The sequence below is a fragment of the Oryctolagus cuniculus genome, chromosome 6 (genome assembly GCF_964237555.1).
Source record: "Oryctolagus cuniculus chromosome 6, mOryCun1.1, whole genome shotgun sequence".
Taxonomy (NCBI): Eukaryota; Metazoa; Chordata; class Mammalia; order Lagomorpha; family Leporidae; genus Oryctolagus; species Oryctolagus cuniculus.
Genome location: NC_091437.1, coordinates 13,055,246 through 13,078,305, shown reverse-complemented (window position 1 = coordinate 13,078,305; position 23,060 = coordinate 13,055,246). Strand labels below are relative to the sequence as shown.

Below are 23,060 nucleotides of genomic sequence, written 5' to 3'. Positions count from 1 at the left end.
TGCAGGCGTGTTAGCAGAAAGCTGAGTTGGAAGCACAGCGGGCCCCGTTTCCATACCAGCACTCTAATATGGAATGCAGCATCCTAAGCAGCAGCTTACCCGCCTGTGCCACAACACCCGCCCCTGAGTCGCTTTTTAAAAATGATCCCTCTCTGGTGACGTGATTCCACGGTCCACTTTGCAGCTGGTGTGTCTAGGAGGTCAGTACTTTTAGGATACAGTGAGAAGCAGAGGTGATGAAAACCACATGTGAGCACGCGTCTCTCTTCTGGGATAAATCTCACTGCAGCTAAGGTGTATGTCTTTATTTGAGATTACTTAGGTGCCGGAATACTTGTGGAACTTGTGTTACATTGTGAGAGAAAATCTTCTGCCCTTCAGACATGCTTGTTTCGGGTTTTCTACTTTCTCTCCATTAAACTCAGCAATATTTGTCTTGCAGACTACACATCCCAGGCACTTTGCCATCCATCTTCCATTATCTACTTAGATTTAATTTGCTGGATTCATACATTCCTACATATTATAATAGCATGAGGCCACTGAGGAAGTAAGGTATACAAGCTAGCTGAATATTGATCATCTAGATTTAAATTGATTTCTGGTTTGCTGACACAAGAGAGTAGGAAAAAGAAATAGGTACATCCAAAAAGAAAGCTCTTAAATTAAGGAAAAATGCATTAAATTAACTCTGTTCTCCTAGTATGCAGAAGTCCACATTGGAGATTTTAGAACAGAAGGCCATGTGAGATAAGGTCTAAACAACTAATGTGAACTGATGTGTAGGTTCTAATTATAAAATCTAAAACATTTCAATCCAACAAGACTTTATTTTGAGGGTGGGAGACTTATAAAATATCTTACCGAGTGAAATTTTGACTGAAATAAAGAACATGTCTTCTTAAGTTATCATCTTTGAATATAGCCAGTATTGATTTATTGTAGGGCTATGGGGAAAGGAAAAATGTACTGAATAATTTTATCTCAATTCTGGTTATCAGATCATTTAAATGGACTTGAAAATGCTGAATACAACAATCTGCTATGAAGTTCTACCTTTCCATGTGAAAATGCTAACATTAGGGACCCACACTCATGAGAACCAGGTTGGTAGGGAGAAAGCTAATTGATCCAGGCAGAAACACTTTCATGGAAAGGACAAGAAAAGCAATCTGACCACACGTGTAAGCTGAGTGCTCCCTGAGCTCTGCTGTTGGAAGCGCTAGGTTGGCTCTTTGGATGGCGTGATAAGCTGGCCCATTGAGATGCATTCCTTATGCCATTTAATACTTTATAAGTAGAAGCAAATTCCAGCTCTCGTATGCCTGCTCAGTTTTCCTAAAACTGAGATGCTTACTTTAATAAAAAAAAAAAAAAGTGAACTCTACTGAAAATATATACGATAAATTCATTCCATTTCCCTATGTAAGTTCAGAGGTAAAATCTTTCAAGATATACAGTGATATGGGCTTGGATATTTGAAATTTAAGGAAACTCTTGGGAATCTTATGGTGCCTGGTGGTTCTATTTTGGTCTAGTTAAGAAAGAGACATTTTCACAAAAGTAGTAAACTACTAGCAAATATAATAAGGTGATGCTGTCACATTTTCTTTTGAAGAAATCAATAGTCCAAGAAAGTGTCAGCATTTTCATAAATTTACTCCGCAGTAGGAGACAGTACTCCAATACAGAATGCAGAATGTAGGGTTAGCATTAGAGTTCATCTCCTGGCTAAAATCCAATATAGTTTTGTCCATTCACCTGACAAAAATACGGAACTCCTACTGGATGCCAAGCACTATTCCAGCCCTTGAGCATTGGCAGTTGAAACAAATAATCCCCCTGTCTGACAGATATTAATTAATTGTATCTCACTGTGCTAGTGATGTAACAACTTGTCAATTTAAACAAGGATTTAGGCTGCACCATACCAAAACACTGTTAAAATTCTCAACAGGAACATAGTAAACAAACAATCAAATTTCTTTTTCAAGGTCACCCTCCTAAACAGGCATCATATTGGTGTACTGATGTTTCCTGATAGAGATCACATGAACCACTTTGTTTATAACCACTGCCTGTAGCCAGGCTTTTAGTGCAGTGGGTTAGGACTTGGCTTTCCTGCTCATGTCCCATGTCACAGTGTCTGGGTTCGTGTCCTGGACTCTGGCTTCCTGCTAATGAACACCCAAAGTCTGCAAGTGATGGCTCAAGCAGCTGAGACCCTGCCATCCATGGGGGAGACCTGAATTAAGTTCCCAGCTCCTGCCTTCAGCCTGACCCAGGGCTGGCTGTTAAAGACATTTGGGGAGTGACCAAGCAGATACAAGATTCTCTGATTCTCTCTCTCTCTCTCTCTCTCTCTCTGTTTCTGTTTCTGTCTCTCTGCTTCTCAAACAAAATAGAGTAAAACAGAGTAAAATAAATAAAACATTGCCTGAGTGTCATACATAACTATAATACCCTACATTCTGATACAATTCAAATGTTATATGAATAAAAATTATTAGAACTGGCTGACAGGTGCATACTATTTAAAAACATATCTGGGGGCCGACACTGTGGTGCAGTGGGTTAATGCCCTGGCCTGAAGTGCCGGCATCCCATATGGGCACCAGTTCGAGAACCAGCTGCTCCACTTCCGATCTAGCTCTCTGCTATGGCCTGGGAAAGCAGTGGAAGATGGTCCAAATCCTTGGGCCCCTGCATCCACATGGGAGACCCAGAAGAAGCTCCTGGCTCCTGGCTTCGGATCAGCGCGGCTCCAGCCATTGCGGCCAGTTGGGGAGTGAACCAGCAGATGGAAGACCTCTCTCTCTCTCTCTCTCTCTCTCTCTCTGCCTTTCCTCTCTCTGTGTAACTCTGACTTTCAAATAAATAAATAAATCTTAAAGAAAAATAAAAACATATTTAGAAAATACCTCTTCTGTAGACTTAAGTTCTACAGACCCCTAGATTTTTAATTTCTTCCTCCCTTCCTCTCTTCCCGCCGCCATCCTTTCCCTGCCCATTCCTCAGTCCCTTCCCTCCCAGCCTTCCTCTAACACCCTAATGAGTCATCCTCCCTGACTGTCAGGCTTCAGTGAGAAATGGAATGTAGCAGGGGTTTAGTATTAGGTCTCTCTCCTTATCTTTTAGATTTTCCTTTTCCCTGTTAGCACATGTAGGGCATACTTTCTCAAGTTAACCCACTCGCCCTCCCTGTGACATTCCTGCCAAGTCACCTGTGCGGAGCCAGCCCAGCCTTGGAGCCTCTCCCCGAATCACCACTCCCTGCCCTTCTCTCCTTCTCAAGTTCAGTAAATAATTTTTTTTGTATTATTGAAGAGTTTTTGATTTCAAGTAGATTAAAACTTTTTTCTCCATGTATCAGAGAATGGCTAGCAATTTTCTCTGGTCAGTCTGAACAAGACAATGTCCCAGCTGTATTTCTTGATTTGCATCTAATTATGTATTTACCTTTGTCTACGAATAGGAAGTATATCTCAATAGTCTCTGTCAGTAATGCAGATATAATCTAACATTTTTGTAAATGTAGCCTAATTCATTTATTTAACAAGAAGTATTGAGTCTCTGCTACAAATTTATTCAAGATACTTCTAGGTACCAGGGATATGGTAATGAACAAAATGCACAAATTTTATGACTTACTATAATTTATATTAGTAAGATTTTGAAATGTATTTCTGGCTAATGTTAGGATAAGCCAGTCAATGTTAACACCGTAGATTCTTAGTCAAAAAATTTTGGATTCAACTCTTATATGGAACATTAATCAGTTGTATGATTAAAAATATAACTCACATTTATAACAACTTACAGTACATAGATATTTTGTAACCATATTCAACAATTTTAAGAGCACCTCTCATTTTAATATCCACCCAAGTGGGAAAGATCTTCAAAAAGTTCATGGGAAAATGCATATAATGAAAAAATTACATTTGGCTCATTCCATGTTCCACAGCCTTTTTCTTTTTCTTTTTTTTTAAGATTGATTTTATTTATTTGAAACACAGAGTTACAGAGAGAGAGAGAGAGAGAGAGGTGTCTTCCATCTGCTGGTTCACTCCCTAGATGGCTGCAATGGCCGGGTCTGTACCGATACTAAGCCAGGAGCCAGGAGCTTCTTCCAGGTCTCCCATGCCGGTGCAGAGGCCCAAGGACTTGGGCCATCTTCCACTGCTTTCCCAGGCCATAGCAGAGAGCTGAATTGGAAGAGGAGCAGTTGGGACTAGAACCGGCGCCCATATGGGATGCCAGCGCTTCAGACCAGGGCTTTAATCCGCTGCGCCACGGCGCTGGCCCTTCCACAGCCTTTTTCAAGGTACCCTCATACATCTGGAATAACTAGAATTTCCAAGTGAGTCTTCCTAAGACCTTGCCTCACTGTATTGCTGGGACAATCATTTTAACATATAACTAGGATAATAGCTTTAATCTTCTCCAGTCCCACTGAGTATTATGTAAAAGTAGGACATCACTTCCCCTTAGATATTATATTGTCTCCTTTGTGGTTACAAACAGCTTTTTTATTAAAAAATTATTTATACATTTGAAAAGCAGAGTGACAGAAAGAAAAGGAGACAGAGACAAGATCTTCCACCTCCCAGTTCACTTCCCAAATGCCTAGAAAAGCCAGGGCTGGAGCATTCCAAAGCCAGCAGCCTGGAACTCCACGCAGGTCTCCCACGTGGGTGGGAAGGGTCCGAGTGCTTGGGCCATGATCTGCTGCTCTCCACGGCTCGGTAGCAGGGATCTGAATGGGAAGCACAATGGCCAGGTTTGAACTGGTAGCGACTTGGGCTCAACTCACTGCACCACAATCCCAGCCCTCCAAAAAGCTTTTAATGTGACTATGGCTCAAGGACATAATGAATTTCTCAAAATCAACCAAGTGGCCCTGTAAGTGTAGGGAAACATGGACAGTGTTTTGGTGGGATGAGGGATAAGGATGTGATCCAAAACAGAGTTCGAGATATTATGTTTTATCATAAAAAGTCAGGCAAAAATGGGTTATACCTACATACTCATGTGTTTGTTTTCATGTATTTTAATTTCTTGCCACTTGGTGAACATTACTCCTCACAATATGATGCACTGTGTTTCTAGTTTCCTTTCCTGGCACGGCTCCATGGCTCAGGGCACGTGCATACCCCCATCTGAGAATCACTGCGGTGGCTTCACACAAGCACTCAGAAGGCTGAAGTACTGATTGTTACCAAAGTGTTCAAGTTACCCAGCTTCCAGCATTCTCATCTGTTAAAATGGAGCTAAAAACCCAAAACACTTCCCTCTCTGCTGTGCAGAAGTGGGGAACCTTTGTGCTGCCAAGGACCATCTGAGTATTTATAGCATCATTTGTGGGCCATACAAAATTATCCACTTATAAGTGAGCCTGCTTTAGATTCACTGAACTTCAAGTTACACCTGCAGTGACCTTGGCAGAGCCAGACCACATGATTTTGTGGGCAGGTCATTTCTCACCCCTGGTTGCTGGAAAGATCAGAAGATGCTAAGGTATAATTTGTTTATTCAACAACCTGGATTTGTGTTAAGTACACTTACGAAATGGTTCCATTTTCCCCAATGACTGCTTTCAAGTTTGCTTCAGTGAGTCCCCTTATCCCGCCCCTTAATGACAACTTGGTCAGATCCAAGGGCTTTTCAGCTATTAAAATGTTCAGTTCATGTAAATCTAAAATTCCACTTCCTCTTGGGTGTGTCATCTCCCATCCCTCCATTCCAGCAGTTTCCACCTAAGAGACTTGGCGTGCAGAAGAAGTGGTATCAGTTTTTCCACCCTTTTCACTTCTCTTCTGGGAGCATTCTCCTCCAAAGAACTGGGCTGAGATGGAGACTGGAAACACACATCACGGAGCAGACGCAGGTGTGCTCATCACGTGTTTGCTGCTCCTTCTCTATCCAAGATCCTCTGAACGGCGCCCAGGCCGAGGCAGAATCTCTCCCGGGACGCGTGTCAATTAGCTCTAGGGGTGAAGTTAGGGGAAGGGCTTTACCGTGTGCTCTGTCAGTCCTGGGAGGCCTGCTTAACTCGGTGAACCTGCTTACCTCTGCTCCTGCTCGAGTGTTTCTGAAACCCAATCCATTCCCGCCCTGGCCTCTACACTCCCCTCCCCAGCATCTTGCTCCTGCTGCAGCCTCCTCATCTCGTGGCCTGTCCCGTTGGACAGCAAGATGACTCCATCAAAGTGACCCTCTACTGTGTTCCTTTTTTTTTTTTAAGATTTATTTATTTTATATGAAAGTCCAAATTACACAGAGAGAGATGGAGAGGCAGAGAGAGAGAGAGGTCTTCGTTCACTGGTTCACTCCCCAGTTGGCCACAACGGCCAGAGCGGCACCAACTGAAAGCCAGGAGCCAGGAGCTTCTTCCGGGTCTGCCAGGAGGGTGCAGGGGCCCAAGGACTTGGGCTATCTTCCACTGCTTTCCCAGGCCATAGCAGAGAGCTGGATCAAAAGTGGAGCAGCCGGGACTTGAACCAGCCCCCATATGGGATGCCAGCACTGCAGGGGGCAGCTTTACCTGCTAAGCCACAGCGCCAGCCCCCACTGTGTTCTCTTGAGTCACAGAATCTCACACATTTTTGTCACTGTGAAATCAGAAAAGACCCCCTAAAATTTACCCTGAAATGTGGCCCCTTAAAGTTCCCTAGAAATGCTATCCAGGATACCACATGCGCTACCAGAATTTGGGGTGCCTTATGATTTCACCACAGGCTTATTACCAAATCCCCGATATTAATAAGCCCGAGAGGGTTCTTGCCTAGTATTTAGAGAAGAATTCTAAATACCGGCACAGATAAATGAGGCAGAATGGTACGTTTCAAGCTTTTATTTAGTAAGAAAGGTGCATAAGAGAGTGAGAGCTTTATTTAGGGGAGAGAGGTGAATAGGGTTCATACCAAGCACCAGGAACCAGCCACGTGGATGAGCATCCAGGCCAGGAAGCCTAGAGCACATGGCCCGAAGGCCGTGCACCCTGGAGGCACAGGGCTACAGCCAGCCCTGTCCTGACAAGAGGCCAGGGAAGAAGAGCAGCGCAGAGAGCCCCAGCGCACTGTGCCCCAGGCTTTTAACCCACTCCAAAGGGGAGTGGTTAATTAACCTGATTGGCTGGTGGGCACCAAGTCTGGCCAGGGAGGAGGATGAGGACACACAGGGGCGTGGTGAAGGCGTGGTCTTCCAGCTCACAAACCTAATCGATTTTAACCCATATGCCTGCCCACTTCATTCCCCCCTTAGAGACTCCATCCCTTAATCCTAAGGGAAGCTGATGGCCATCGAATCATCTCTTCTGTAACTGCTTCCTGCTTATGAGGGGCGTAGTGCAGGCCCTGCCTATCCAGGGTCTGGAGGTCTCTGCCTATTCTAACAAATTTGCTTTGTGAGCTGGGGCAGTCTCAGTCATTGCCAAGGTCTGTGTCCCCTGTGTGGTCAGTTACTCCCAGAAGTTGAATTCTGAAACATATAAGTTGTTAATTAGTATACGCAAAACTGGAACAAGACCAATTGTAAGTGGGGTGCCCCTTTAGATAAAAACAACGTATCTTACAGATTCCCAGATAGTGGGTAATGGTAGGCCACCCTTATGTAGATTATAAACCCATTTAGCTTGAGTATAGAGAATAATAGAAGAAATCATTAGGTAGCTTAATCCTCAATAACAGTTCTTAAGAGATAATCAAGGAAGGCAGGTACAGCATGTTTGCCTTAAGGAGACAAAGGCAAAAGTTTTACTGATCCTTTTTGCTTTGAAGTACTTAAGGTTTCTGATTGGCTTATAGGAACAGTCAGGCATGTCTTTCATATTCACCTGCGAAGACTTAAGAGGTAGAAGTTTAATCCTAATTTCACGGAGGTAGTCGTGCTCACTAGCACCTGGTCAGGTCCCTTTCATTTATGCTGAAACTGATCTGAAGAGGATCTTTGAATGGCTTGCTCAGGAATTCCTAATGTTGGAGTTTTTGTTAAAAACTCCTTGATTCCTTGGAACACCTTTGTAGCTCTCCTGTCCAGCACAGTGTCTGTTTCAGAGGCTTTGAAGCAAACACAAGCTTAGAATCCAGATGCTGGAGTCCATAACTCTTGTAGCTACCCTTTTCAGTACGGAGTCTGCGTCAGGGCCTCTTTAAAGCTGTATACAAAAGTTTGGAATCCAAATCTTGGACTCCAAGTTCCATAGAATCCTGTCATCAGCAATTCCCAAACCCGGAGCTTTTATTTAGAAGCTCCTTAGTTCTCTGGAACAACTTTTGCAACTACCCTTTTCAGCATGGAGACTGAATCGGGGCGTCTTTAAAGCTATACGCAAAAGCCTGGAATCCAAATCTTGGGGTCCAAAGTCCATAGAACTTTGCCATTCTCAGAAATCTCCTTGGCTGCACTTAAATATCTGACCCTATGTTAAACATACTAGATAGGAATTTCACGGAGACATGTATGCAAGATTTCCCACTTGAGGCACTTACTAAACCTTAAATAAATCCCTAAAAACAGGCAATGGAGTCTGACACTTAGACATGACTAGAACTTACGATGCATACTATCACACAATAGAGCAAAGCAAATCTTTGGGATTAAGTTTTTCCGTCAAAGTTAATACTGTAGCTCATTTGAGAACAGAGGTCCTACATGGGAAGTTAGTACACAGTGACTCCTGTTGTTAATTTAACAATTAACACTCTTACGTGTGACGTCAGTGATCCCCCGAGGCTCTTGACATGAGCTGCCTAGGCCATGGAAGCCTTCCGAGTTCCACAAACTCCATCAGTGTTCAGACAGGCCATAAGCAAGTGGAAGTTTTCTCCTCCCTCCGGAGAAAAGTCCGTCCTTTGACGGCCACTCTTTTCCACTGGGGTCACACCCAGGGAGGTTCTCCACGTAGAGACACTTTCTGCGCAATGTCCTGGCTTTCCACGCCTGAAATGCTCTTGTGCGCTTTCCAGCCAGACCAGAATGTCTTTAGGGCTGATCCTGAGGTCACTGAGTGCTACTCAAAGCCATTGCCACTCTATGAGTCTGCTGTACAGACCGCTTCCCATGTTGGAGCATTTACTTCTTTTTAACTTTATTATTAGTAGTAATAAACACTTAATCCTATTGACACGATCACTCTAACACTTCATCCCACCTATATGATCACTTTAAAACTTAAGATGTTAACATTACCATCTAGCCCAAAGGGGATTTGTGATCCCATGGCAATTTTTAACTGTACCCTTAGAAGTAACTCCTTAAGAATGCATGCAGAGCTACACCGCTTTACAGTCTCTCTCTAGAACCTGAGGAAATAAAAACAGAGCTCTTCTTAAGCATTTTACATGGATACATTGTATTAGTTATAATTCCTTAATCCCATCTAGTTGAAGGGTCTTCCAATTATTAAGTGCAGATCTTTCAGGGCGTCTCCAAAGGAGCAGGTGTAGAACTACCCATAGTTAAGTTGCTTTGTAACCTGGGGAGACAGGAGGTAAATAGGGCCAAGCTTTCAGCCCAGTTGTATCTCTGATCATCTACCTTAAACAATAATCTGACATCTTTGATCTACTATGCCTATATAGAGCTTAATGCATATATTGCTCTATTAATCAGGCGTGTAGCATGTGGTGGGCCTGCCTACTTCAGCTGCACAGTGCAGATGCAGTTTGCTAATCAGCCAGCGCTCGCTCGCTCTCTCTCTCTCTCACACACACACACATACACACAGTCTGTTTCTTTCCTCCCTACTCCACAGTGAGCTGCTGACCAGCAAACCCTTCCATCTTTGCTCAAGATTCTCTTAGACTCACTCCCTTTAGTAGGCTTGAGGCTTGAGGGGACGCGCTGGCCACTTCTAACAGAACTGGCTTCTGGCGCATTACTCACCACGCCTGACTCTTCATCTATGCACACGGTGCTAGATGAGTGCCAACTGACGTTGTGAGTAGCCAGGTCAGCTTGGTCATCTCTTACCCAGCCTGGGAGAAGTCTCTGGGCCTTAGTTTCCTTGGGTGCTCTTTAGAATATGGGGGACATGACACCTGTTTGTCATCTTTTGGGTCACGAGTGACAAAATCAAGGCAACAGCAGATAAAGTCCTCTCTCAACATCCTCTTGGCTGGTAGGCTTGCTAGAACCTGCTTGGAAAGAAACACAGGCACTCCAACACAAGCGTTATGTTGGCAGCAGCAAGGCACGCCATCCCTGAGGAAGGACGGTTTGTGATGGATGAGTCATCCAGTGATGAAAACTTTCACACTCCTGGTGCAACCTCTGGCGAAGCCCGCCAGCTGTGGGCTGGGGGAGCTCCTTGGACCATCGCTTAGTGAGGTTGAGGGAGGTATTTGTCTTCCCTGATCCCAGGCCATACATCTAGAACCTCCTTTGAATTCCAAGGAAGGTGTTAGTGCCTGAGTTGTGTTATAATTATTCGTTCATTAAAATCAAAGCAAAGTTAAGGGACAGCTTTATACCCCCTAGGTGTATTTGTGACATCACAGATTAGTGGAACCCTGCACCACAGATATCTTGTAGTGTTTCAGTTTAGTGGTATCAGACTTCCACCACCAAAACACCCCCCAGAATTTCCCCACCAGACAGACAAGTGGGCTGGCACCACCTTTTCCTTCAGAGTTGGGTTCAATGTGTCAAAAGGAAGTTTTTCAGAAGAAAAAACAAACAATGACACAATCAGACATTACACAATATGTGAATCAGCAGTCCACGGCCTGCATCTCAACATCACAATGTTACACTGGCAGGTCTTTCATCCGGGCACCCGCCATCTGCCCATGGCATTGTCCTTGCAAAGCAGCCTGGGCATTATTTTCTCTTTGCCGCAGTTCCATCAGTGTCACCAGTTCTGCCTGTCCGCTGCCTTCCCCAACCCTGCACTCTGCCCATTGCTTCAGAGAGAGCCACCCTGGCACACAGCATGACAGGGCGGCTCAGAGCTCAACGTAGCCTAAAGTAATCCCATGAAGCCACAGCACAGAAGAGCGCATGCAAGAAATGTTGCTTTCCTTTATTATTACTATTACTATTATTATTATTTAACAGGCAGAGTGGACAGTGAGAGAGAGAGAGAGAAAGGTCTTCCTTTGCCCTTGGTTCGCCCTCCAATGGCCGCTGCTGCCGGTGAGCTGCGGCCGGCGCACCACACTGATCCGAAGGCAGGAGCCAGGTGCTTCTCCTGGTCTCCCATGGGGTGCAGGGCCCAAGCACTTGGGCCATCCTCCACTGCACTCCTGGGCCACAGCAGAGAGCTGGCCTGGAAGAGGGGCAACTGGGACAGAATCCGGCACCCTGACCGGGACTAGAACCCGGTGTGCCAGCGCCGCAGGTGGAGGATTAGCCTAGTGAGCCACGGCACCGGCCTCCTTTTTTATTTTTAAAGACTTATTTACTTATTTGAAAGGTGGAGGGTCAGAGACAGAGGGAGAGACAGAGAGAGAGAGAGAGAGAGACTTCCATCCACTGGTTCACTTCCTAAATGCCAGCCACAGCTAGGATGACGCCACTTGCCAGAAACGTCATTTGGGTCTCCCATATGGGTGGCAAGAATCTGAGAATTTATGGGTGGCAGGAATCTGAGCATTCGGGCCAAACTCCCAGCTCTTTCTGCCTGTCAACTGCAGTTCAGTCTCAACATCACTCGGGCTGCTCCTTCCACACAGTGCTGAGCAGTGGTCCTGAGGTTCTCACTCGGAGCGCATACTGAGGGGGCCCTGCTGGTCACTGATAAGCTGTCCAATATCCAGGTCAGCCTGGCCTCTGGAAGTCTAGTCAGTTGACTGATTCTGATTCAAACCAGGGCATGAGAATCTGTGCCAAGGATGATAGGTTGGGACCTACGTCTTCCCTAAGGATTCCATGGGGTGTTCCCATTCCCGCTCCGAGTGCTGCCAGACGTGAGTGGCTCCTCTGCCTATCATCCTAATCCCTTTTGTGCCCAGTTTTAGGACGTCTCTTCCACTTTCCTTACCACTCTTTTTTCTGCCCTCCAAAGCCACGATCGTGAATTTAGACTACAGATAAGTAAGGTGCGACTGATACAGGTATTTGGTGTGGCTCCTGCAGTCTTTCTGTTTTTAAGGTGAAGTTCATTACCAGCACTTATATTTTGGTGAATTTGCATCAAAATCCATAATTCTAGGTTCCTATGAAAACCTGGCGACACGCAGTGACCAGCTGTGACAGGGAAGGTAGAGGGATAGACAGTGTGGTGCCGCCCTTCCGCAGGCCCTGTCTAGCCCACTGCTGTCATTTATAGCTCCGGCCTGACCTGCAGGTGTGGTTCACTTGGATATGTCTCCACTGTGCTCTTTCACAAAAATCCAGGGACAGGGGCTTTTGGGGGGCTGTCACCTCTAGCACATGGATATTGGCCAAGGTGGAGGAATATAAAGAATCTGATTATTTTTGCCTTGCAGAACCAGAAAGGGGAAAAAAAATCACAAAATATTACCATAACAGATGGTCCCTCCAAACTCACAATAAAAGTGACCACATCACGGCCTCAGCCCCTCGTAGAAGCAGTGCCATTTAATCCTCACACAAACCATGTGACATAAGGCTTATTCATCCTGTTTTACAGATGGAAAAACAGAGGCTTGGAAAGAAGCAACCTGGCCATGTCACAGGCTAATACATCGTGGATTTCATCCCGGTATGAATGACTCTTTGAACTCTTTCTGGTCTTTGATGTTTGTGTTTCTTATGATACACATTAGTGGCCCTCCTTTAAGGGATTAAAGGCACCCCGATTGTTTGCTGAGTGCAGTTGGATCAGAGCCTGCGTGGAAAGGGTGGAGTCCTCTGGGCACTGAATGGAGGGGTCCTGGTAACTGCTTTCACTCCCATTCCTTCTTCCACAAGGGGACTGTTTCCTAACTACCTCTTGAAGGGCAGGGTTTGGCTCCACACATTTACAAATAGCAGCTACTCAACAAATTTGCTGATTTGTTTAGTCCTGGCAGCTTGCCTCAAGTTGTACCCGGTTTGGGTATGAGTTTGTGTGCGCATGACTGGGGAACGGGGATAAAAGAGGGAACTACAGCTCCTGATCCCTCCTACGGTGGGCCATGAAATTGCTGAAAAGATGAAAAAATACAGAGAAATACTAAGCATTTTTCCAAAACGTGAAATAGTTACCTAAAAATAAAGGCTTAAAATGGATTCAGAACCTATCAATTTGAATTAACATGGTGGTATGCTATAGGGCAGTGGTTCGCACATTCTCTAATAGATGAAAATTACATATGTTATTAGCATTTATTTACTACGTATTTTGGAACAGTAATTGGTACTTCATATACTTATAACAAAATTTTCCTTCATGAATTTAAGCTCAAATGTGATGATTTATGGCAGAAACTGAAGTTACTCCTGTTTAACATAGAATATGAAAGGAAATTAGATTACAGACTAACAGATATAGATGGTAATGGAATTATAATTCCATTTGTAGATGGGAAATTTCATATTTATTAATTTTGTTCAGCCTGTAAAAAATGCACCACACCAACAAAGTTGATGACTGCTCAGTATCTGTGATTAGGTGATTTTAGAAGTATTAATGTTGTTTGTGAGGGAAATCTAGATAAAGAGAACTGTGTGAGATTTTTACCACGTGAGAAAATTTCTTAGTTGATCTAATGATTGGTTAGATTTTTCCACGACTTGGATTTTTCTCTGGCATGCAGTGGTAATTTATGGTATAGGTTTTTAGCCTTGCTTGGCATCCCATCGCACAAGAGCAAGGTGCATGGATGGGCACTTCCTGGGTATTCTATTGCTATTTTGTAAGGCCTGAGACTGTGTAAAAACATAATAACTGGGGCAGGCCTGGTGACTAGGATGCCAGTTAAGGCGCCCATGAACCACATCAGAGTCCCTTGGTTCAGTACCCAGCTCCGACCCCTGACTCCAGCTTCCTGCTTATGTAGACTGTGGGAGACAATGGTGAGAGCTCAAGTAATTGGACTCTTGCCTCCCACGTGGGACACCAGGGGTGAGTTCTTAACTTCCAGATTTGACCCTCTCACCCCAGGCCATTTTGGGCATCTGGGGAGTGAACCAGTGGATGGGAGTTCTTTCTCTCTCTTTGCTGCTCAAACAAGTAAAACATAATAATCAAGTGATGTTTACTATATTTAAATCTTAAACTAAGAAATCTTGTATGCCATCATTTTTTTTTATTTTAATTTTTTGCCAGGCAGAGTTAGACAGTGAGAGAGAGAGAGAGAGAGAGAGAAAGAGAGAGACAAAGGTCTTCCTTCGTTGGTTCACCCCCTAAATGGCCGTTAAGGCTGGCGCTGCACTGATCCGAAGCCAGGAGCCAGGTGCTTCCTCCTGGTCTCCCAAGCCGGTGCAGGGCCCAGCACTTGGGCCATCCTCCACTGCCTTCCCAGGCCACAGCAGAGAGCCGGACTGGAAGAGGAGAACCGGGACTAGAACCCGGGGTGTCAGCGCCGCAGGCGGAGGATTAGCCTATTAAGCCGCGGCGCCGGCTGTATGCCATCATTTTATAGCTGAAACCAAGGCTCGAAGAGGTAAAATGGTTTGTCTGAGGCTACCTGGAATTTGACAGGTAGAGGTTCCCTAGGTCCCCAACACAAAGTTGGAGATTTTTGGTTCTCGCTTTATATAAAGTTAATGCTGATTACTCTTTTCGCATATACTTTTCTTGTTGCCACTGATTCTTTCCCAACCTATTAGAAACGTTGTCACAGTGAACATGCTTATTAGATTTCTCAGCAGAGGCTACGTTCAATGACAGCATGGCCATCATACCAACAGGATTTACGCTTTGGTAAACTAAGGCAGAAAAAAGAATGCAGGAATGAATTCTTAGATTAAAAGAAACAAGAGATGTATCAGACAAGCGCATGGTGTTCCGGACTTGTTTGGACCCCGATTTAATCAAACCTACTGAAAAACTTTAGACACTGAAGTCTGGCAGCTGTGTAATGATAGTACGGAATTAATTCTGGGCGTGTAATCATGGAATTGTGGTTAACACTTAGTGTTTTCAGATGTGCCTAACAAGAGATGAGTCGGGTAGGGATTTCCTTCAAAATACTGCACCATGCAGAGTGGAGCTGGTCACTGCTGCAGCTGGTGCCGGCGTCGGCGTGCGAGCCTGGCTGGATCCTGGCTGCTTTCACGGTGCCTGCGTAGCGGACCGAGACGAAAGCACTTCAGGAGAGCCCCAGGGGGCTGGGGAGGAAGCCTGCAGGCCTCCACACCCTCCTCCTCCTGGGGGAACAAAACACAGGGGATGGAAAAGCCAACAGGGGGCCAGAGCCAGGTCCTCGGCTTCCAGAACGGACACTCGGGCTGGGTTAGGAACCGGGTTAGGAACCGCGGGGCGGCGGGAGGGCGCAGGCGGCGTCCGGTCCGAGCTCCGCAAGATTCCGCGCAGCCACGGGCCGGCCGGCGGGGAAGGCGTCGCGGGCTCTGCCCGCGCCCGGACGCCTCCCCGAGCACGCCACGGTGGTGGTGTTTGTTCGGGGATTTCGGAGGTGCAGGAAATTCTTGGGGCGTTGACGTCAGCGCCCGCGGCCACAGTCAGAGCCGAATGGACGCTGGGGCGGCTGCGTGAGGAGTCAGCCATTATTTTTCTACGACATTTTTTTTTTAAGTAGCCTTGAGGCGCGTCCCCTCAACGCACGGCAGGCGTGCGCGAGTGTGTTACTTCCCACAGGCATACGTGTCCGTTTGGGGACGGCCGTCCACCACACAATACGCCATGCTTAGCCTCGCCGGTCCGGCAGCAGTGCGCCTGCGCGGTGAGGCCGCTCGGCTCGCCCGCCTCTCCCCGCTCAGGTCAGCAGGGGGCGCTGTGAAGTCATGGACGCGCTTTCTCCCTGGGGCTCCGGAAGCGAGCGGGAGGCGAGGCGGGCCTTCGGGCGCTCTATCCTCGCCGGCCCCGATCTCGATCGCCCTTGGTCCTCCAGCCTCCCGGCGGCACTGGGCCTGCGGGCCTGGTTGCTAGGCGGAAGTGCGGCGCGGCGCAGGCCGCGGCGGCTGCCCGGGCGTTTGAAAAGCGGCTGACTGGCGGCAAAAGGTCCTCGGGCGGCGGGCTGGTCTTCCGCGGCACAGTCCGGGCAGGGTTAGGGCCTGGGCTGCCGACGTGGGGCAGGGGAGCCGGGGCGCGCTGAGGCGGCGGCTGCGGGTCCCGGCCTCGCAGCGGTGTCGGGGCGTCAGGGGCTGTGGGCGGGCGGGCGGTGGGGACCCTGCCGGGGGTCCCGGACCCCCCGGCCCTCACGGAGACCCTCTGCCCCGCCCGCAGACCCCGCCGCCTGCGGGCCGCCGGCCGCGACCATGGTCTCCAAGTCCGACCAGCTGCTCATCGTCGTGTCCATCCTGGAAGGTGAGGGCCCGACCCCTGCCTGTGCCCCCGCGGCTGCCCGAGACCCCGACCCCGGCCTGCGCCCCCGCGGCTGCCCGAGTGGCCCGAGGGTGCGCTCACCTGGCGAGCGGGTGGTCTTTGCGCTTGCGGGCCCGCCTGTCTGTGCTCCGGTGTGGAGCGCGACCGTGGAAGGAGCCATGGCCCTGCGAAGCCGCCTTGTGGGGGGCTGCCAGGTGCCCAGGGCGCACGTTCGGGCCGGCGCCCTCTCCCACCCCCCGCCCGGGAGACCCCTGCCTCCGGGGGCGTCCCGCCGCGGCGGTTAGCAGGTGTAGAGCTGAGTGTCCTGTGTTGGCCGGTGGGAGCGGCCGTGTCCGCTGGCGGTGTCTCCCTGTGCGTGGGAGAGGGGAGCCCTACCTCCGGCCCGGGGAGGGGGGCTTTTCTGGAGGGCCCGAGGCGGTCCGGGAGTTGTCGGGTGTTGCGGAAGGAAGGCTGCACCTTGCAGGCTCCGAGCTGAGCAGGGGATGGGGGCCCTGCAGGTGCAGCAGCCCGAGGCTGCGGCTGGGAGCAGGTGTCCCGTGACGTCAGAGTCGCTGTCCAGGCTCCGGCTGTTGAGTGTGGGTCATCTCGGTAACTCAGAATTACACGGTTAAACGTGATTCCCTAGTTTTCGGTATCCCCGTCTGTATACTTTGTGCACAACAGTCGCCTAAAGTCCTGGGAAGGCAGACGAGCAAAAACAGATGTACTTGGGCCGTACTGTTCCTGTTGACTCAGTTACCAGTACTTTGCAAATTAAAGTGAGCGCATGTATGCGTTCTGTTCACAAAGACAGTGCCCTGTGCAATCAAGAAATACTAAACAGGGCCGGCGCCGCGGCTCACTAGGCAAATCCTCCGCCTGCGGCGCTGGCACACCGGGTTCTAGTCCCGGTCGGGGCGCCGGATTCTGTCCCGGTTGCCCCTCTTCCAGGCCAGCTCTCTGCTGTGGCCAGGGAAGGCAGTGGAGGATGGCCCAAGTGCCCCATTTGGGGGGTGAACCAACGGAAGGAAGACCTTTCTCTCTGTCTCTCTCACTAACTCTGCCTGTCAAAAAAAGAAAAAAAGAAACAGTTCTGTCTGCACATCACTTTGATTTGTACCAGCTGACTGCAAGTCCGCAGTTCAGAACCAGGTGTTGTCTCAGATGAGGGGTTGGGAAAAGTGAAACCGAGCACTGGCCCCCGGGAACTGAGCATCTGGTGGGAAGACTGAGTCTTGAAACCCTGGGAACAGAAAGCTAAAGAGCACTGAGGAATTAGCACCAAGAACCCTGCACTGAGCCACAGAGGGGGAGGGAAGTTATTAGGTAAATGGAGGAGCAGTTGTGCGGCAGGGCCACAGGTGCAGCTAGATTGTCCCCACCTCCCAGGGAGGGAGTTTGCTGGAGTCCTGGTACTGTCTGGGGCTGAGAGGGAAGGAAACATTGTAAATCTGAATTTGTGAATTGTTAAGCAGGAGACGGGAAGCCGTGAGGAATCAGGGTGTTCCCAGGTAGATGGCTGTTTAAAGTACATGTGGGAACCTTTTTTTCTGCAAAGGGGTATTTGGGTATTTGGGTATTTGTAGCAACATTCAGGGGCCACGCAAATTATCAACATCAAGATTAACTGGCTGTAGATGGATTGAATTTTAAATCCCACCTGTGGTTGCGTTGGCAGGGCCTGGACGTTCCTCCCCCTTCAGGGATGTAGAGGCTGTCAGTGTGGGGAGATCAACGTAAGGTGCCATACGGTACACGAGTATGACGAGATGTGGTATGATACTGACGGCACTGGCGGGCATTTGTTGCAGTAGCTGAGTTGCTGTTTGGGATGGCTCCTTCCTAGACTGGAGTACTTGGTTTGAATTCTGGCTCCTCAGCTTCTGACCCGGCTTCCTGCGGTTACACACGCTACGAGACAGTAGCTAGATGATGGCTCAAATACTTGGGTCTTTGCTACCCACATAAGACATGCCCAGTTGAGTTCCAGGCTCCTGACCCAGCTCTGCCTGTTGTGGGCATTTGGGCCATGAACCAACAGATGGAGGATCTTTCTTCGTCTATTTCTCTGTCTCTGTCTTTGAAATAAACTGAAAAGATATCAAAAATGCATGACATCTATGTGGCAGGTTTGGCATTGAGGTGGGGGTGGCGGAAGTATCTTCAGCTATGAGTAAGCTTTAGCTAGGTGACGATAGAAGGTCGTTCTGGGTGATTGGACAACCCAGGCCGAGGTGGCAATGAGCGTGAACAGTAGGACGTGGAATGGGTTAGCAAGGTGACCAGGAATACCATGATAAGTAGGCAGCGTGTAGTTCTCAGTAGAATGCTTTTCTCCAGGTCAGTTCAAGGTCAGTAGAGTTGTGCAGGATAGAAGCTGGAGGCAGGGCTGTCAGTTACGTTGTTGCTACAAACACAACTGGCTGTGGTCCACGCTTCAACTTGTTCCTGTGTGTCTGTGCTTCCATTCATGGTAGCTACAATGTTGACTCAAACCAAGAACCTGGGATTCATTGTCATCCAGGCTGTGTCTCCATCCCCAATTCCAAATAGGTATCCAGTGTTAGTGGTTTCATTTTTTAAGTATTAGCAGGAGCTACATGCAGACTGTTGAATGGACGAGTTTCCATCGCTGTTGCCTTTGTTGGAGGACCCCCCTACCCACTGTGATCTTTTCAGTACTTGTTTTCTGAGTGTTGTCTTCCCTTCCAGAAACAGCAGCTGCCCCCAGTACTGTCTGGAGGTATTCTTTCAAACATGAAAATCGTACTTTGCTAAAATCCTCCTGTGTCCTTAAGCGTAATGTCCGTAGTTCTTAGAATGGCACGCGTGGCCCCAGTGGTAGGTGTCTTGCTACTTTTCCAATCTTTCTTTGTCTCGTCCACTCCCAGCCTTGCACTTCCCTGACAGCACTTGTAGAAATGCCCTTTGTTCAGAAGATGGTGCCTGAGTTTGCACCATGAGCAAACGTGGGGCCGAGTCCTAGATCCCGAGGGAGAAGAGGCAGTGTTTGCACAAGGTGTTGAGAAGGAACAGCCGCACTGGATGCACTTCCTCTTGTTTAAAGCTTGTTGGCCGATATCGTTAGGGTAGCCTGACTGAACATACAAGCTCTTTGCTCTATGTGAAATCCCTGGGGGAGCTTAGTACTCTTAGGATAGCAGAAGTGGGGTCCTGAGAGGCTCCTGTGGGCTGAGAGTGAGGCGTCTGAGACATCTGAGAGCTGGGACTGCAGCTCACATGGCTTGCAGTCGAGGTGTGGGTTTTTACTTAACCGTGGCTACAGTTCCTCGCACCTTGGAAGAGAGCGCAGGGTTTCCAGTGCTGCTGCTTTGGTGTTCTTTACCTTTCTCTTTGATTCTTCCCGTCAGGCCCACAGTTCTTGGAGGGTGAGCTCTCTTTTGCTCTTTTTGCAGCCCACCGTCTCAGATAATATCTAATTTTGAACAGGCCTTCATTAAGTCATGGAGTTAAGCGGTACAAATTGAAAGTGATGCATAGGGGCCGGCACCGCGGTGCAGTGGTTTGGGCGCCAGTTCCAGTCCCAGTGGCGCCTCTTCGAATCCTATTCTCTGCTGTGGCCCGGGAGAGCAGCCCAGGATGGCCCAGGTGCTTGGGCCCCTGCACCCACATGGGAGACCGAGGAAGTGCCTGGCTCCTGGCTTTGGATTGGCGCAGCTCCGGCCGTTGTGGCCATTTGGAGAGTGAACCAAAGTACAGAAGACCTTTTTCTCTGTCTCTCACTGTCTGTAACTCTACCTCTCAAATAAATAAAAAAAAATTTTTTTTAAAAGTGATGTATAGATAAAATATTTTAATATTTCTTGATCATACATGGCATTGTCCTTTGAGAACAGAGTGAATGTGCTATGAGTGTTTATTTTTCTTTAGCTGATTTGGAAAATAATGGGAAAATTCAGGTGCAAGAAATTTTTTTTAAGATTTTTATTTATTTGACAGGTAGAGTAACAGACAGTGAGAGAGAGAGAGACATTGGTTCACTTCCCAAATGGCCGCAACAGATGGAGCTGAGCGATCCGAAGCCAGGAGCCAGGTGCCTCCTCCTGGTCTCCCTTGCGGGTGCAGGGGCTCAAGGACTTGGGCCATCTTCTACTGCTTTCCCAGGCCATAGCAGAGAGCTGGACTGTAAGAGGAGCAACCAGGACTAGAACCTGGCACCCACATGGGATGCTGGTGCCACAGGGGGAGGATTAACCAAGTGAGCTAATTAGCTTTCCCATTTCTTCAGGCAGCTGTTCTGTATGAGGTACAGACAGGTGATCCCTCAGACTTGGATAACGACATATTTAGCTCTGGAATTCCAGATGTCGCTGAGACCATTGCTGCTCAGAAATGTGAGCTGAGGACAGTCGCGCTGACATCCCTGAAGTCCTGTTAGAGCTGACAATAGCAGGCCCCCCGAGACAGCTGCACCAGGGTCTCCTTTTGAATGGGATCCTCCGGTGATTGATGTGCATGTTAGTGTTTGAGAAGCACTGACGTACAGCTTTCAGTTTGATGTTTTTGTGAATTAAGAAAGTGAGTATGTGTTCGGTAGTTTATGAAATACGTGAGAAGTCAACCGTCTTGAAAACATGCCTATTTGAGAAGTCTGTGCTAAATGATCCTGTTTTTTTTTTTTTTTTTTTTTTTTTTTTTTTTTTTTTTTTGACAGGCAGAGTGGACAGTGAGAGAGAGAGACAGAGAGAAAGGTCTTCCTTTGCCGTTGGTTCACCCTCCAATGGCCGCCGCGGCCGGCGCGCTGCGGCCGGCGCACTGCGCTGATCCGATGGCAGGAGCCAGGAGCCAGGTGCTTTTCCTGGTCTCCCATGGGGTGCAGGGCCCAAGCACCTGGGCCATCCTCCACTGCACTCCCTGGCCACAGCAGAGGGCTGGCCTGGAAGAGGGGCAACCGGGACAGAATCCGGCGCCCCGACCGGGACTAGAACCCGGTGTGCCGGCGCCGCTAGGCGGAGGATTAGCCTAGTGAGCCGCGGCGCCGGCCATGATCCTGTTTTAATCTTTGTGCACTACCGATTCATCGTCCTAGTCTTGTTTCTCCAGGTCGTCATTTTCCCAAGCGTCCGAAGCATATGCTTGTAGTGGAAGCCAAGTTTGATGGAGAACAGTTGGCGACTGATCCTGTGGACCATACCGACCAGCCAGAGTTTGCCACTGAGTTAGCCTGGGAGATTGATAGGAAAGTGCTGCATCAGCACAGGTGACTGTTACTTTTTACTCAGATTAGCATCTTTATTGGTCTTTGTCAGGTGGTTATAAAAAATAATTTTCTGTTTCTTAGATTATAATAATGATCATGTATTTATTGTTTTTTAATGTGCTGGGAAATTTTCCTAATGGTAGGCCTTCACAAGTTCTTTGAACATGAGAACAGCTCTCTGAAGTTGCTGCTTTTATTTCCCCCTACTACAGATAAGAAAACTGAGCCCTGAAGTTAAGTCCGTTACATCTGTGGGCTGTGTGCTGGTAGACTCCAGTTAGTCTGGGCCTAAGCTCTTAACTGCGACACGACATGGTTTATGATTGTCTTTTGCTAGTGTGTGAAACAGTACATACTCTAGAAGTACCTTGATTATGGCCACTCAGTGTTAAACATGTGTTGGAGTTCATTGTAAGTGTTAAATCATTCATTATATGTCTACCTGCCTTGCAAGTCATATAAAGAGGTTTCCAGTGAAAAATTAAGAAAGTAATAATGCAAAGAGTCTTCCAGGATTTCATGGAGCATGTGTGTTCCAAAAAACTACCCATGCATTTCAGAGTTTTTTGTGCCAAAATAGACTGATCTTTTAATTCTGTTTTCCATGACCTTTTTGAAGACCCTTGTATAAGGGATTCTTTCTAATGAATTTTATATTTGATTTTAGACAAATACTTTATTAGTGTATAAAATAAAGTTACAGCATCTCATTTTTTTCATGAATTTAGTGACCAGAAGCAGGCAAGAACAGCAATAGTTTTATTTATCAAATTATCGAAAATGTATTACCTTTAAGGAAACACAGTTATGTCAGTATTTACTCTTTCTCAGCACTAATAAATCAAATGAAAATAGAAACTTGTTGCTTCATCAGTCGATGGGTTTATTTAAAGGGGTAATTCCTAGAGAATATCACAATGTTGTGTTTCCTTTCTGTGGTGTCAGCTGTATCAGCAGAGTCCTGCTATGACATGCTGGGCCTGAGTTTGTGCTCATGTGTTCGATTGTGTTAGTAGCAAGTGGTGCCACTGTGATTGTTGTAGGCTGAGGAAGTAATACAGATCAGTTGGATCTGTGCTAAGTGCCATTTCATACTCAAGTGCCCGTGGAGAGGGCAAGGTCAGTGCAGCGCCTTGTCTGCTTTAGGGCTCCAAAACAAAATGAACTGATGCTCTGCTGGTAAACATGCTCACAGAGCGTTGTCATGGGTTATACTCAAGTATTAGCTTAAACTTGAGTAGCTTATTTTATGGTTTTAGATGATTTAAGCTGTGAAAAGAATCATAAACACATAGTAGGTGTATTTGTAAGGTTCCTGATAGTTTTGGACTCAGAAAGATTTCTATCCTTGTACATTATAGCAGTTTAAAAACACTGAGCTAGGAATTGGCATTGTGGCACAGAGGGTTAAGGTGACTTGCGATGCCAGCATTGCATATGAATGCAATTAGAGTCCTAGCTACT

General features: G+C 47.4%; 1 protein-coding gene across 6 annotated transcripts in view; it reads left to right on the top strand.

The window, feature by feature from the left end:
• The first annotated feature begins 15,932 nt into the window (after positions 1 to 15,932).
• The window catches only part of CEP120 (centrosomal protein 120), a 68,174-nt gene continuing 61,046 nt past the window's right edge, over positions 15,933 to 23,060 (top strand). The window contains exons 1-3 of one of the 6 annotated variants that reach the window (XM_002710153.5): positions 15,933 to 16,072; positions 16,298 to 16,378; positions 21,440 to 21,596. In XM_002710153.5, the coding sequence (XP_002710199.2) occupies positions 16,330 to 16,378; positions 21,440 to 21,596 (206 nt within the window). In that variant the 5' untranslated portion in view covers positions 15,933 to 16,072; positions 16,298 to 16,329. Of the gene's footprint in view, positions 16,118 to 16,297; positions 16,379 to 21,425; positions 21,597 to 21,892; positions 22,008 to 23,060 lie in introns of those variants that run through there. The other 5 variants (XM_070076048.1, XM_051844123.2, XM_070076047.1 and 2 more) reach the window with 5 other exon arrangements.